The 15,757-nt window shown below is 35.1% G+C and overlaps 2 protein-coding genes across 4 annotated transcripts in view; one reads left to right on the top strand and one right to left on the bottom strand.

The window, feature by feature from the left end:
* Positions 1-12,557, top strand: part of IRAK4 (interleukin 1 receptor associated kinase 4) — a 15,357-nt gene extending 2,800 nt beyond the window's left edge. For both annotated transcript variants that reach the window (XM_056510403.1, XM_056510399.1), the window contains exons 5-12: positions 469-629; positions 1,292-1,356; positions 1,603-1,717; positions 2,073-2,182; positions 5,153-5,336; positions 6,098-6,160; positions 7,734-7,892; positions 8,006-12,557. In XM_056510403.1, the coding sequence (XP_056366378.1) occupies positions 469-629; positions 1,292-1,356; positions 1,603-1,717; positions 2,073-2,182; positions 5,153-5,336; positions 6,098-6,160; positions 7,734-7,892; positions 8,006-8,038 (890 nt within the window). In that variant the 3' untranslated portion in view covers positions 8,039-12,557. The remainder of the gene's footprint in view (positions 1-468; positions 630-1,291; positions 1,357-1,602; positions 1,718-2,072; positions 2,183-5,152; positions 5,337-6,097; positions 6,161-7,733; positions 7,893-8,005) is intronic.
* TWF1 (twinfilin actin binding protein 1) overlaps positions 11,709-15,757 on the bottom strand; it is an 18,802-nt gene continuing 14,753 nt past the window's right edge. For both annotated transcript variants that reach the window (XM_056510428.1, XM_056510422.1), the window contains exon 9: positions 11,709-15,023. In XM_056510428.1, the coding sequence (XP_056366403.1) occupies positions 14,853-15,023 (171 nt within the window). In that variant the 3' untranslated portion in view covers positions 11,709-14,852. The remainder of the gene's footprint in view (positions 15,024-15,757) is intronic.

Below are 15,757 nucleotides of genomic sequence, written 5' to 3'. Positions count from 1 at the left end.
CTTTAAAACTAGATTTTGTATGTCAGAAATTACTAACAATGCTGGAGAAAAGATGACTAAAGAAGGCATTTTAGGAAAGTATGTGGTTGGTCTATTCCTTCCTAAAGGTTCACTTTTGAGTTGCTGCCAGAAACATGATGTAACCTTGGTGTATTTTTTATATATAAGGCAGTGTGGCTGTCACTATGATCTGCTACACATTTAATTTCTACTGCCTGTATTACAAGTATGAATCAAAAATACAGATGCATTCTACGGTGCTAATTGTGAAGGAAATTATGCATAGGTAATTATATATGTTAATCTGTCTTCTTTTTGTTTTTTTTGTGTCTTCATCACAGAGCTGGAAGTAGGGCTCCACTGTGTCAGGTTTTGTGTGGTAGCAAGTTTTTGTTTTAAGAGAACTGAAACAAGAAAACCTTGTTCTTTAAGTGAAAACAGTTTATGCTAAGTGTCAATGTCTTTCAGATTTCCAGAATTTTTTGTTTCATGACTTGGAAAGTATTACAAATAATTTTGATGCCAGACCAGAATCAGCTGGAGGTAATAAACTGGGAGAAGGTGGCTTTGGCATTGTGTTCAAAGGCTACATCAATGGCAAAAACGTGGCTGTCAAGAAGCTCATTGCTGTGAGTTGTCTTGGGAATTTTTCATTTTAATGACTGTGTACTTTATAGGATGGACTTTTTTAATCTTGTTTATTGTGAAAAGTGTTGAAGGATGCATTTCAAAAAGTGTTGGCACCATGTTACACATTAGTTGGATTAAGAAATGTATCCTTAGTCCCATCAGTGTTGTGAGTCAGCACAGTCGCAGGAGCTAATTCTTGCCTTTTCTGTAGCTCTCCTTTGAGGAGCTAAGCAAGTTGTTGGGAAGAGCTGAGTGCTTCCCCACTTGTTTTCCTCTCACCTTCAAGAAGTGCCAGAAGAGAAGGGGTCCTAATGAGGTTTCCATTTCAGATTAGGATGGCTGAGATTCTCAAGCTAAATAGTATTGCCACAGAATTTTAGTCTTCATAACCATTGTTTTATGTGAATATTGAATTTTGTAATTTGGTGCTGTTAGGAGCTAACTGCAGGGAATAGAGTAAGTTGCTGACTGCTGAAATTAGATCCATTTATCCAGTTATACAGCGTTTCAAGGAATTTAAAGTTATGTTCTTATTCTTTACTTTTTAACTGAGCTGAAGGTGTGTTGTGAAAAGCTAACTAAGAAACTTTTTTAATTTTTTTAATGAACAACAATTTTATTATGAACCAATGATGTTAATGTCAAATACTTATTTTTATAGATGGTTGATGTTAGTATTCAGGACCTGAAACAGCAATTTGAGCAAGAAATAAACATAATGGCAAAGTGAGTACACCATTATACAATTTTTATCTTTCTAACATAACAATTTGTATGTTAACTGAAAATGTTTCTTCTACAGCACAATCACATTTTGTTTGTTTTAAAGCATCACCACACAAACCTGGCTTTGTGCAGTAGAGGTGAAAAAAGTAATTGGGAATCAAGTTCCCTCTGCCTTGTGTTTTCCTCAGATGTTGAGTCTTTCAAAACACATGATGAATGGACTTTTTTTTTTTTTTTTGTCTATAGGTGTCAGCATGAAAATTTAGTAGAGTTACTTGGTTTCTCAAGTGATGGTGCTCAGCCATGTCTGGTGTATGAATATATGCCCAATGGCTCATTGCTTGACAGACTTGCTTGTCTGGTAAGTGAAATCTTTTCTAGTTTCCTATTGCCTTACTTTGCTATGTATATGAATCTGTGGAGTGTCTTTCAAATGGAACTGAACTGTGATGGCCAAATGATGTTTTACTATTTTCTTCCTGTGTTCTAATAACAAGTACTCTTCCAATAAGATTTTACATAAACATTTTAGATTGTATTATCAGCTTGATTAGACTTTAATCTATGTCATGTACTGGCACCTCAAGCATCACAGAAGCTTGGACTGACTATCCCTGTGTGAGGCAGTGCAAAGGGTGCTGCAGTCTTGTTCCGAGTTATGTGAGCATATATATATTTTTCAGATTTTTACTTGTCTTTCTCTCTTCTTAATCAAGGATGAAACTCCACCAATTCCTTGGAATATGAGGTGTAAAATTGTTCAAGGTACAGCAAATGGCATCAACTTTTTGCATGAAAATAATCATATTCACAGAGATATCAAAAGGTAAAAGCTGCAGACTGTTGCTGACTGCATTTTCACTTTTTCATTTTTCTTCTTTTCTTTTTCATCTTTACCCTGTTAAAATAATTTTAGAGCGGATAAACTCAAAAAGCATTACTTCAGTCAAGGGCACAATCTTCTGCAAGTGACATCCATCACCACAATCTTGTCTGTGCCACAAGGACATGACCAGTACAGACTTCTAAAGATAATTATGGGGCTAGAACTATAGAATTGCTTAGGGTGGAAAAGACTTTTAAGATCATCAAGTTCAACCATAAACCCAGCACTGCCATGTCCACTGCTAAACCATGTCCCCAGGTGGCCACATGTTTTTAAGTATCTCCAGGGCTGGTGACTCCACCACTTTCCTGGGCAGCCTCTTTCACTGCTTCGCTTGGTGAAGAAATTTTTCCTAACACCTGATTTAAACCTCCCGTGGCACAAATTGAGGCCATTTCCTCTTGTCCTATTGCTTGCTGCTTAGGGAGAGGAGGCTGACTCCTGCCTGAGACTCCTGACTACCTGGCTCCAGCCTCCTGTCAGACAGTTGCAGGGAACAATAAGGTCTTCCCTGAGGCTCCTTTTCTGCCTACTCCCTCAGCTTCTGGACAGCTTTCCAGCTGTGAGATTGTGCATTGTAATTGTAATTGGTGTTATAAATGTAATATGTAAATAGTAATTTGTATTATAATCTGCTACTTTCAAATAGTTAATTGAGTGCTGTGAGAACAGACAAAATTCTGTTTTTTAACAACTGCTGTTGAAGAACCATTAATTTTAGATAGGGAATTTTTCACATAAAACCACACTTTTTTTTCCCCTCTTCCTAGAATACTTCTTTGTGTCTCCTTTGATTTACTCCTATTTTTTATGCATACATTAAAATTACTTCGATTGGGTTCATGAAGTTCAGGGCTCTTCAATGATAATGAGTGTTCATTGTTTGTTATACCAGAGCTTTTTCCTATGGATATCAGAACTCAGAATAGGTGAGAGTTTTATTGTAGAGTTTGGTTGGCTTTTTCTGGTGGTGATGGTGGTGGTGTTGTTTGTTTCCCTTTCCTTCTACAGTTTACTGTATTGGTGTTTTTAAAAAGCAGCCCAAATATTTGAAGTAAAGCCCCAAATGCCTTACTCCTTCTGAGGGTTAAGAAGGAGCAACTGACCAATTGGAGATACCAACAGATGAATGTTTCAGTAGCTTTCTGGCTTTGGCACCTGCTAAATATAGGCAACTTCAGTTTTGTGACCTTTCAGCTTGTGGAGAACAAACTTTTGCTTCAGCTGCCTCATGTATGTGCTTGCTGCTTTGACAGTTTGTTTCTTCTTTCTTCCCTGCCTAAGCTTCTGGAGAAATGTAATGACTGGAAGGGATGCACTTCTTTACCTTACACTGCCTCTACCCTTCTAACTGCTGTGAGTTGATCATATTAGAGAATTGGGTTTTGGGGTTTTTTTCATTTGGATAACATTTTGCAACTTGTGTGAATAGTTCAATAGATTTGATTGGTACTATTAATAGTGCTGCCCCTCCCAGATACCACTCAGATGAAGAGACATCTAAGAAGATTACCTTCAGTCTTCATTTTGCTGTGACATGTAGAGACCATTCATGAACACACAGGCACTAGAACAGCTTCTCTAGGCTAGAGGAGGCATGATTTAATGGGTGTTCTCACAGTTGTTCATAGTTTTTTGGATTAGTTATGCCCACGAAATAGTTCAGTTTTCTTTCAAAGCTTGAAAGTTGCAGTAAAATTTCCATTTGTCGTGCTCTTAGTGGTGTACACAAGAAAATGACCACTCTTTGGACTTGACTCAAGTTGATAAGAAGCTGAGATTTATGAAGTTGTGATCTTGTTTTCCTTTTTTTTTTAAGAAGTTGAGCTTTAAACAGGAGACCAGTTGGTGGGTGGTGCCTTGACAGGTGTTTGGCCTTTCATAGTGGTCATATACCTAGCATTATTTCTAACATCAAATGATCCATTGTAACTTACAGCTGTGTTAATATTGTTCAGGTTTGGTGAACAAAAAGAAGTTAGAAAAATAACCTTCTAGTAAATGTTATGTGTTGTATCAGGCTATGTGGCTTTCTTACAGTTCTGTGAAAGGGAACAGAAAATGAGGATTTCATAAAAATTAAATCAAGCTATTTTAAAATGGTTCTACATGGTACAAGTTTAAAACGCAGTAGATTTTTGCTGTAATTCATCCCACTGAGTATTTTATGAAAGTGTTAAAGACTTTGAGATGAGCCTCATTGTCAGTGTTGCTTTTTTTTTAAAGTAAAAGCCGGAGGTTAAGTGAAAAACACGGCACATACAATGTTCTAGCAGTAATAAGTTTTCTGGTTTCCTTTCAAGACAAGACTAAGACTATTCTTATTGATTTGGCACATGAATTTGTCATGGTTGACATAGTATTAGATAATGGGTATAAAAAAGCCTGCTTTTCTTAGTTCTGAGCAGAGATTTAGACTGTAAGAATTAAACTATGGTCCAATAGAAGTTGATCAGAATTAAGTATTCTCTATTGTCCCTCTTAAAGCCAAACTATAAATGTAACATAATTGGTTTCTTATAAGAAAGTTTTGTGTTTCTAAGGTTTGGTAGTAAGGGGAGTGCCTAGTTTTTGTCCTTGTGTTTTGTTGTTTTGTCTTTTTTTTTTTTTTTTTTTTTTTTTTTTTTTTTTTTTTTTTGTATGCATGCATGCACACACAAGAAAAAACATGGATGAATCTTGCAGTCAGTTCCTCATTTATTTAGAGGAATGAATTTTGAAATAGAGCAATTTCCAACAAAACTAAATTTACGTAACTTGTTTTATGAATAATGTATAAATATCTTAGCTGTCAAAATAGCAGTTTACATTTTGTTACTAAAGAATGTTACTAGTCTGTCATAAGCCCTATTTACTGTACTGTTTGGAAAACTCTTTTTTGCTTTTTCTTCTCCCTCCCCTCTCCGCCAGTGCAAATATCTTATTAACTGATACATATGTACCCAAAATTTCTGACTTTGGCCTTGCAAGAGCATCTGTAACATTCACACAGACAATCATGACTGAAAGAATTGTTGGAACAGCAGCCTATATGGCACCTGAAGCTCTGCGAGGAGAGATAACACCTAAATCTGATATCTTCAGTTTTGGAGTAGTAAGTAGAATGTGGGATACAGTATATGACTTCTTTTGTAAGATAAAAGCACACGAAATCTAGAGTATCTGAAGCTAAATGATTACTCTTGCCTATAAATTTTCTTAAGATAGTGTTTCTAAACTTTGTGTTAAAATCATTTGAATATGTTGATTTGCTATGTGAAAGATCAGAGTAAAATCATATTCCAAGTTGTAGCTAAATGTTGTTTGAAGTGGTGTGGAACACTGTTTTTACTTGCATGGTATTGCACAAAAAGTATTATTCAAGCTGAAAAAAAATTTAAGAAAATGGTTCAAAATTATTGTGTTTTACTCTATTCAGCAAAAAAAATACGTCCATGTTGGATTTTCCCTAGAGCTGAGTACAAAAAAGACATGAGCTTAATATTTGGAAGAAAAAATTTATCCATTCTGAACAGATCCAATACCCTACTCACTATTGACCACTTCCTTCACAGCATTTAGTTTCATGGGAAGGTAGGCCCAACACTATGTCTGAACAGTTTGGAAATCTTTCAGTCTTGCTGTGAAGGAACACCATGTAGGGTGAGAATAACTTGTGTTGAAATTTGTAAGCCACACTGCTAATAACAGTTAATGAAAATAAAGGTAGGAACAAAAACTATGAATTGTATAGGAAATCTTTGGACAAACACAGATCCTGAGAGTTGACAGGCTGGAAGTCATGCTCCTTTTTGCAATACATATGTTAGAGTTATTCTGTGCTTCATTTTCTCTTCTGATTTTTCTTTCTTCTAGGTCTTACTAGAAATAATAACGGGTCTTCCTCCAGTAGATGAAAACCGGGAGCCACAGTTGCTGGTATGTTCTTTATGCTTTCTTCTTCCCTCCTACTGCTCCAGGATCACTTTATATGAAATCATAGACAGTTAGGTTCTGATACAATCAAAATAGTCATCAAAATATGAAGTTGTAAAAACAGCTTTCTTGTCAATGTTTGTCTTAGAGGTGAGGCTGAAACTTTTATCTCTTGGCTGGTGGATTTCTTCAGCCCTCAAAGTCATCATCTTCTAATTCAATACTGGAATTCTTCATTTTGGTACTGCTTCTTATTGTAACACCATTGTACTCTTTTAATATACTCCCAGATACCCTGATAATTCTTCATCCCCTGAAACATTCTGACCTGTTCATCTCTCTTGTTTCTTTATGGTTCTGTATCAATTTCCATCTTCTTCAGCTTTACCAACAATTTGCAAGTACCTTACGTTCTTAACCTTAGTGAATTTGAAATGCAAGCGCATTTTTTGCAGAGTAAGAGGTGGGTTGAATTCTTTTTACTATTCAGTTAGTGATTCAGTCTACTAATTAGGAAACTAATGTCTCAGAACTCACTCTCTCAAATTGAAAACCTCTCAAGAGTCTTCATAATTTAGCTTTTCACATATCTTGAAACTAAGTTCTGAACTGCTTAATCCAAGGTTTTCCTAGAATACTTTTCACATTAAGACTGATTTATTCATTAAGTATGAAATAGCATTGAGGTCTGGATTGATTTTGTTCCATACTGTTTGGAACAGTATAAATCACTTTCTTCGAAATATTTAGGAATACTAGTGCAGTATTAATAGATTTTTTTTTTTTTTTTTTTTTTTTGTCCTTCTAAGATGTGTCTTCTGGATTAGCAGAATAATTATCGTGTGGCGCTTCTAAACACTTTGGAGAACTCTGGTTCTTTAAAGTGAGCTTTTTCAGAGATAGGATCTAATGAGGGATATGGCTGGTACAGTTTATCTTTATAATGTACTTTTGGTATCATAAAGAGAATGGTCAGTATAAGACCATATGGCATCCTTAGCTTGAGAGGAAATTTTTGAGGTAGTTGAATGTTAGCAATTTCAGACTGACTCATAGAGGAAGGCAGAAGATCTGCCTCTACTCATTGCCTCTTATTTATTCATTTATGCTTCCTCAAACAGTATGTGTGATTACAGATAACCCATTTCAAGTGTGTTGGAACTGAGGACTTCTGGACTAAAACAGTCAGATTTAAAATTTGATTTCTGACTAGAAGTTTCCAGCAGATACTGAAGCCATTGAGACTGGAGCCAGAAGTTTAGTTTACAGACTTTCGTTTATAAAAGTGATTAAAAAAATTATACTAACTTAAGCTTGCATATTTGTGGGTTAATTGGATACTTTGTTGATTGTGCCTCTTCTCTTACAAAAGAAACAATACGAGAAAATTGAGTCTTGAAGTGGGAGAGTTAAATCGGTATGATATGGCTTAAATAAATTTGCTTTATGATGTTGTGGTAATTAAAATCATAGAGAATAAAAATAAGTAATAAATTAATAAAAACTTATAGTTCATTTATACTCACATGCTGTTCAGATACTTATGTTATGTTTGTTGGTTCAAATTTTCTTGTAGTTAAGTATAAAAGATGAAATTGAGGATGAGGAAGCAACTATTGAGGACTATGTTGATGAAAAGATGAATGACTGGGATGTACCTTCAATTCATAAAATGTATTCAATTGCTGAGCGCTGTCTGAAGGACAAAAAGACCAGAAGGCCAGACATTAAGATGGTATGTAGTCCTTCAGAAAAAAGGCTTATTTTGTGGGTGGGTGTGTGTGTGTGTGTGTGTTCCCTGTCTATGGTTACAGTATCAGTTAATTATATTTGTCTCTTCTTTTCCAGGTCCAACAGCAGCTCCACGAGATAAAAACTTGATAATGTGTTTTTTTCTGATACACCAATGTTTCTGTAATGGAGACACCAGTACCAAATACATAATTAGTATTTAGTGCAACATTATCAGTGGTTCTGCTTTCCAGAACTTTCTGGATACATGTAAGGTGAGCTGTCGGCCTGTCAGCAGCTCTTTCACATATCCTTAGAATGAATATGTCAGACTATTTTATACTGGGCCCTTAACACGAGAAGAGTCTTTATTGTATTAACAAATTGCATTCCTGATACATCATCTTCTCCTGCAGCTTTTAAAATGCATTTCTATATTATTATTTATTTGATTATTTTTATTTCCAAATATCTAGTATGTCTGCTGCAAAGGCATATGACTGTAACTAGGCAGAATGTTTTTTTTCTGCAAATTGCTTTCTTGATCAGGTGTACTAGACCTTTGTCTATTGAAGACAAAACCATTTAATAGCTATAATGATATTTAACGCTGTCTTTTTGGGAAATGACAAATAATATTATCCATTTAAAACAAGCTTCTACTTAATACTTTAGCTTAAGAGTTCATATTAGTGTGAATGGTCTGATACTGTTAGTGAACATGATTATTATCAAAAAGTTTTCTTGGTGTTAATTTTAGTCAAATAAATGCTGCAAGACATTTCCTAGGTTGTTTTTTCCTTTCAAGGATTCCCAAGCAAAATAGTTATCTTGCTGTGCAGATGCATTTGCACTTGCTTTCTTACAGTGAACTCTATGATGACAAACCATTTAATTTTTATTCACAGAAAGACTCTTAGCTACTTTGACTATTTTAGGAAGATTGAGTATTTTTATTACTTCAGGAGAGGATTTCATATGGATTATAAGTACGATGATTGCTTTTCTTAAAGGGGTCAGAATAATGATGTGAAGACCAATTCTGCATTTTACTTAGTCAAATAATTAAGCTATTTTTAATATACATATGTATGTATATTAACTAAATACAAAAATACACTTCCAAAAGTATAAATGGAAAGCTTTTTAAAATAGAAACATTGACAGATCAAAGCAGACTAAAAATGGAATGAAAGTGACTAGTAGGATTCCAGATACTTTGGACTAAGTATGAACATACCATTGTAAATGAAAGATGTTTTTTTCAGATAAACTCATTTTGCACCTCATGATTTTTGCACTTTCTTAATAGCTTAGGGATAGGAACATAAATCTACAGTCAAATTTGAAATTCTGTGATTACATGTGACTTCTTTCAGGAATATATATCTTGTTGGAAGAAGCATGTGATTTGTAATGTAATGATATCATTAGATTTCTGGATATTAATTAATTCTGTATTGCCTTTTCAAACTACTAGCTTAATTTAGAAAAAAGGATCTATCTAATGGCTTCTAGCTTTTTAGTAAAAATTGTAAAAAACTGTTAACATAAATAAAAACTCTGCATTATTACTTCTTTCTGCATTTAAATCTCACTGTGTGGAATAAAGCTTTACAGCTCTGAAGCTGGAGAAAAAAGCTGTTATAAAGCTAAACTAGAATAAAATCTGCTGAAGCCATTTTTTAGTTTTAAGCATCTCCAGCTGTTATGTGAAGGTTTCTCATTAGATCATGTCTGCTTTTTACTATTCCGTGGAGCTGAAATACATCTATAGTGTTGTCCAGAAGTGTGTCTGCTGTAGCAACTTCCTGGTCAGCTCTGTTCACCTCTGGTATGGTAGAACATTTTTGTTCATACACCAACTGTGGTATTCTTCAGTGTGAGGAGAATCTCAGCTACTAGCATGGGAGTTCCTGCTCTGTCATACTAGGCCATTACTATTTGCAGTGCTGCTCTCAGCAGTGAGGTTTGGGCAGTTTTCCCTTCCTTATTGAAAATGAAGCATGTTAGCTACCATTTCAATTTAAAAAAAAAGTTTTGAACTTCTTTAATGAATGAAAATATGAGGGGTTAACTAGGTAAAACTAGCTAACTTATGTGGCAACCATTTTTCTTTTTAAATATGCAGGGGGCAAGGAGAAGGCACTTCCCTTTCCTACTCCAGATTTTTTTGAGGTCTTCATAGAGTAAAGTCAACATTTCTAGACACTTAACAGAGGGTAAGAGTAGCTGACTTTAGTTTCTTTTGTTCACTGCAAAAACATTAACTTACCCTAGAATACATACTTCTTTGTGTTATTTACTATAATAAGAATTTTTAGGACACAGATCAGTAACTTGAGTCATTCAAGGTCTTTGTAATGTAGTTTTATAGATTTGGAGCAGAGAGAAATCCAGTACGGTTCCTGGTGGGTGAAGAAAGCTCCACAGGGAGCAGAGATAGGGCTAATCTGGCTGGCCTACATCCTGTCTCAGCAGGGAAGGTGCCATGGAGGGCAACAGAGGATCTCTATGCTCAGGGAAAGAGCCGAACCTTTTGTGTGTTAAGGATCTAAGAACTGCAACATAAAGCAATTTAGTAACCCAGGCAAGAATGGGTAAATGAAAAATAGCAAGAGCGATTTACTGCAATTACACGATTAGAAAGCAATAGCAAGATGAAAGCAGATGATAATAATCCAAAGAAAATTGCCTTTTTAGAAGAACATCATAGGAAGGACAACAGTTCTCCCCTTGGCCACAGCAGGAATAACAGAATGGCTGTTACGAGCCAGAGCAGAGGTGTCTGCAGAGCCCTTGGGCCGGGATGAGCCAGAAGTGGCTGCTGAGGAACAAAAGCAAGAGCAGGATCTATATCTAGAGATAAGCACTGGAATACAGTGGCTTTGTACAGTCTGCAACTCAGTAATTTTGGAAAGGGTGAACAGTCTTCCTTAAGTTACTAAGAACTCTATTATAAATTTTGTTTTGATCAGTTGTCCAGTTGCCTTCTGAGCCAACACACCAGACACAGCAATTCATATTACTGAAATGGGACATGCATCATCTTTATATTTGGGTGTTCTAGCTGGGAGTTTATTTACCAACCACTGACCAAAAGGCAAATAAAATTGCTTCTGATACTCATGGGTACACAGAGGCTTAGCCTATTCCCTCCTCCTACCTTCTGCCTGTTCCTCTGACATCTCTGATTATAGATAGCATTTGGCATTAAAATTATTCACTGCAGTCCTAGTTCACATCTTCAGATTTTCTTCTTTCAATTATAAAATTGCTGCATCACAAATATTTTCCCATGGGAATGTGTTAGCAGGACAGTTAAGAGAAAAGCCAAACCAGTAGACGTTCTTTTCATCTTGAACTTTCAGGGCAACAGAAGGTCTTCAAGCAAATTGTTTTCAGTTTAGACAAAAGAAGTGTTAATGGAACAAACATAATGAGTAGTTTCATTGTAGTAGTTCATGCTGAGCAAATAAGGATAGATAGAACTGTTAAATCACTGCTCAACTACTTCAGCATTTTAAAAAGATAGAAGAGATTTTTGAAGGGGCTTAATTGTGAAAGCACAAAAATCTCAAGAGAACACCCTGGGATCTTGCTATGGAGCCCTCGGTGCTGCTCCCATAAAGCAGTGGGAAAGTAGCTGATAGTGGTTTTTCTTTAATAGCAGAAGCCAGGAATTCTGTTTCTGTTCATCTCCCGTCTTAACACACTGCAGACACTTTCTAGTCCCATGGGAACTGCCTGTTACACATTCTGATGTTAGAATATAGATCTTCATTAAAGAGATTATGAAATGGTTGAGACAACACCAAGCTAAAGCATCAATCTTTATTTATAAAGTAAATTACAAAATAGATAAGGTAAACTTAGTTAATTTTAGCATTTGAAGGTGGCTTTCATTGAATACATAAACACACTGATAAACAATACTTTTTCTTTACAGTGTCTGAGCAACAGAGTAATTTTTACCTTGATTAGTTTAACCTTTGATAGGAGTGTTTTACAAGATCAAGATCTCCCTAACTTGCAACATAAACATTTAATAATTACCTGTCCTGTTAATTAACTATTTAATAGCTTGTGAGTTAACTGCATGTAGCTGCATTGCTTTTGGGCTTTATGAAGACCAACAAAAATTTGAATGGACACTTTCAATTATTTAATGACCAGAGACAGTTAAAGGAGCAACTTTGATTAATTTTTGATTAATCAAATTAATTAATCAATCACATTTTGCGCTGGTTCTGAACATTCATGAACAGAAGTTGAGGCAGCTATGTAGATGTAAACATGATAGATTGTACAAAAAGAACAGAGACTTCTTATTGCTGTTAGGAGAATAGCTACAAGAGGCCTGGAGAAGCAGCCAGCAGTGCAAGTCTTTATACAATTCTATTTTTGGGGAAAGGTGAGGGGGTGACATGCTCAGAACATGACTAACTCCTGGCTGGGCCAGGTGTGTACATTACACAGAATATTTTCACATAAGGTAATTTACAATGTCCAGTTTGGACTGAACTCTAAAGCAGCTCATCATAAATGCTCTTGCATAATCACTTAACCAGCTCTCATCGTCCTCCAGATTAAGTTTTCCATCTTCTATCCTCATCTACCTAAGGCAGGATTACAAAAACCAAAAAACAAAAAAACAACACCCCCCCCACCTCCCCCCTAAAAAAACCAAACCCCAAAACAAAAAAAAAAACCAAGAAAAACAAACCAACAAAATTAACATAAAAAACCCAAAACAAACATCCAACAAACCCCCCACAACATGCACACAACCATATCAGGTCAAACTGTTCATTATTTAAAACATTTAGTCTTAAAATGCTGAACTTCTTTACTGGCTCAAGAAAGTGTAGATGTATGTGCACTCTTGCTATGGCTGGCACAAAGGCAGGAATACTAAATTCAAACAACCCTCTAGCAGTAATTTTTAAATCCTACACCCCTTAAAACCAAACCAAAACAAAAACTCCAAAGTGATTTAGGTGTGTTGCAAATATTTTGAGTAAATCTAAAAATACATTTAATTACAGTGTACAATGAGCTGCACACACAGTAACCATATTTAAAAAACAATGACACTTGCCTGACACATAGTACAGAGGAAAACTTCAAAGACCAGCTCCTTACCCAAGAGGGAGGAGGCAAGAGGCGGAAAAAAAACACAAGAGCTAACGGCAAGCAGGAGATTAACTGAGGATAAAGAGCTATTGAATTAGACTGATGTAGTGTGTAAAATTAAATGAAAAAAAACTGAAGTGAAAAATTTCTGCATATAAAAAATCCACAGTAAAACCAACTATTGCAACCTTCACATATAGTGCAATCTCAGATATCAATAACAAGCTAGTATAGCCAAACAAAATAATAGATAAAACAATTTTTTGTCAGGAACTACTAGTGTCAAAACATTATTCCCTACAAAACTAGGTTAAAATCCATTTTCCACCAGGTAAACACATAATTCAGCTCTATAATGCATATATCCACCAGCTACAATAATATCCAATGAACCAACGCTGGCAACTCCCATGTAGCTTTAAAAAAATCCAAAACCAACAAAACTCAAAAACCACAATGGTCACATACAACACACTAAAAAGCAAGTCCTCACTGAGAATATAATCTATTCATGAGAATTTGCTTCATCACACAGTTCTAAATATTTAAGGTCATCCAATACTTGATTTCCACATCTAATTCTCCCTTAATGCACTTATTAAAATAATCTTTTTCTTCGTCTTCCTGTTAAACGCATTACTTCTAGTTCAACCAAGTTTAGACTTTCCTGGCTGATTTTAGTATTTTGAAGAAGGGAGAAAAAAACCTTCAAAATCCTAACTAGGGGCTTGCTGCCAGCAGTTATTCAAGACCTAGCTGGATTTAAATTACCCATGTAAGTTACTATTGAAATTCAAACATTTAAAAAAAGTAATTTTCAGAATACCTTGGAAGTAAAAATTGCAGTTGATAGTGCAAACACAGTAGGACCTCAAGGATAACTCACTGTTATGAAGCAAAACTACTTTAAATTTTACTGCACTTAGATATTTTTAGATCCAAGTGCACTGATAATTAATTACTTATTAGATATTTTAGGCATATTGCTCTCAAAGTAGGTCTATAATCTATTCAGTGTACTAACTCATGGACTTCTAATTACCTTTTCCTTGGTCATTCAGTTACCTAATATGTAATGCTTACGAGTGATACAGAAGTCTGGAAAAGCTATGGTGTTTTATGTCAGATTTCTTTAAAAAATAATTTATGAAATTAGTTATGAATTTGAGATGACCAAGTTTTTGCCTAGGAAAATTATCCTATTACGTACAAATCCATCTATTCCTGAATGCTTATGTTAATTGAATAACTGATTTTAGTTTATCTTTTCCATTACAAGAAAAAAAACCCAACCCAAATGAAACAACAAAAAAATCCAGCAATGCATCCCGCCAAAAACCAAAGATAACCTTCTATTTTACTATTGTCCATAAGTACTACAAGGAAAAATAAAGTTTTAATTGGAACAATACTATGTAGTCCTTCATGTCTTCTCACATGAAAAATCTTACAGGTTTAATAGGCTACGCATAACAGTACAGCTGTGACTTACCCACAGAATACATGGGCTTCATAGTCTTATGTCTGCAAAGGTTATGATCACATGTACAGCTATTAAATAATGGATTCTGAATTAAAATAAAGGGGTACTAGCTTAGTTTTTCTCTTCTAGCTTTAAAATAATTATCTCTTCTATATGTCATAAAATATGGTCAACAAATATAATCATGTAACAATATAAAAAGTGTTGAGGTCAGAAAAGAGAAAAGTAAAAAGAGATTTTTTTTTTTTAATCCCTAGCATCTATGAATGGAATGATTTCAGTTCATTATCAAAAGCCAGAATTCTGTTCCTTACTCTAATATTTTAACAAATACAAATACAGTTTCTAATCACTAGGCGTTTCAGTCTCTGCTGGACCTCTAATCAGTCTTCGTATTCCCCTCTTCCCCGCAGGACCTTTTGGTTTAGCAAAACTCTGTTTGTAAGCATGTTGTTTTGGATGTACTTCTTCATAAAGAAAGTCAGCAGTTAACTCGTCACCATTATCTATTTCAATCTGGCAGAAGAAAACAACATCATACTCAAAGTCAAAAAGAAACTTTGCTGAAACTCAATACTATATTAAAACCATATGTGCAATAATGTTCAAAGTCAAGCATGAAAAGTTCACCAACTTGTGCCTAATGCCCTGAGAAATCTTGGATAGTTTTTCTGTGATTCCCCTACCAGTCCTACCAGTATTAAGTGTGACTTAAGTATTTTCCTGAAATGTAAGCATGACTAAACAGTACATATGCCAAGGAATTATTTTTTGTCCCAAGCTTTGGCACAGTGTACTTTTTAACACTAACTAGGAGAACATATTCCATGTGAAACTAGTCCTTATTTACTCATTCTGAAGTTTTTACACATTTTAAGAATCAAAATTGTTCACTATAATACACTTTAAACACTAACTGTATAAACAGTGTAAGTATATATTGTTATCTCTTGAAAAAGAGGAGAAGTATAAAGAAGCTTGTACTATTAGCTGGCTACTACCACTCAGCAAGTATTCAAGTGCTTAACAAGGAAAAACAAAATGGAGGGGAGTGTTTTAGTTTTCAAAATCTAGATATATGAAACCAAAAACATAGAAGAAAACTGTTCTCAAGCCAAACTCCACTGTTTTAAATTGCAGGAATTTAGAATTCAGAGAAATGCTGTGGCCTTGCTCTGCTGAGCATTCAGCACTTCATGTCCTGCCAACCGTAACACTTGTCAGACTTGCCAGCCCCAGTTTTGCTGTTA

The sequence above is a fragment of the Oenanthe melanoleuca genome, chromosome 1A (assembly GCF_029582105.1).
Source record: "Oenanthe melanoleuca isolate GR-GAL-2019-014 chromosome 1A, OMel1.0, whole genome shotgun sequence".
Lineage (NCBI taxonomy): Eukaryota > Metazoa > Chordata > Aves > Passeriformes > Muscicapidae > Oenanthe > Oenanthe melanoleuca.
This window is presented reverse-complemented; position numbering and strand designations above follow the sequence as displayed.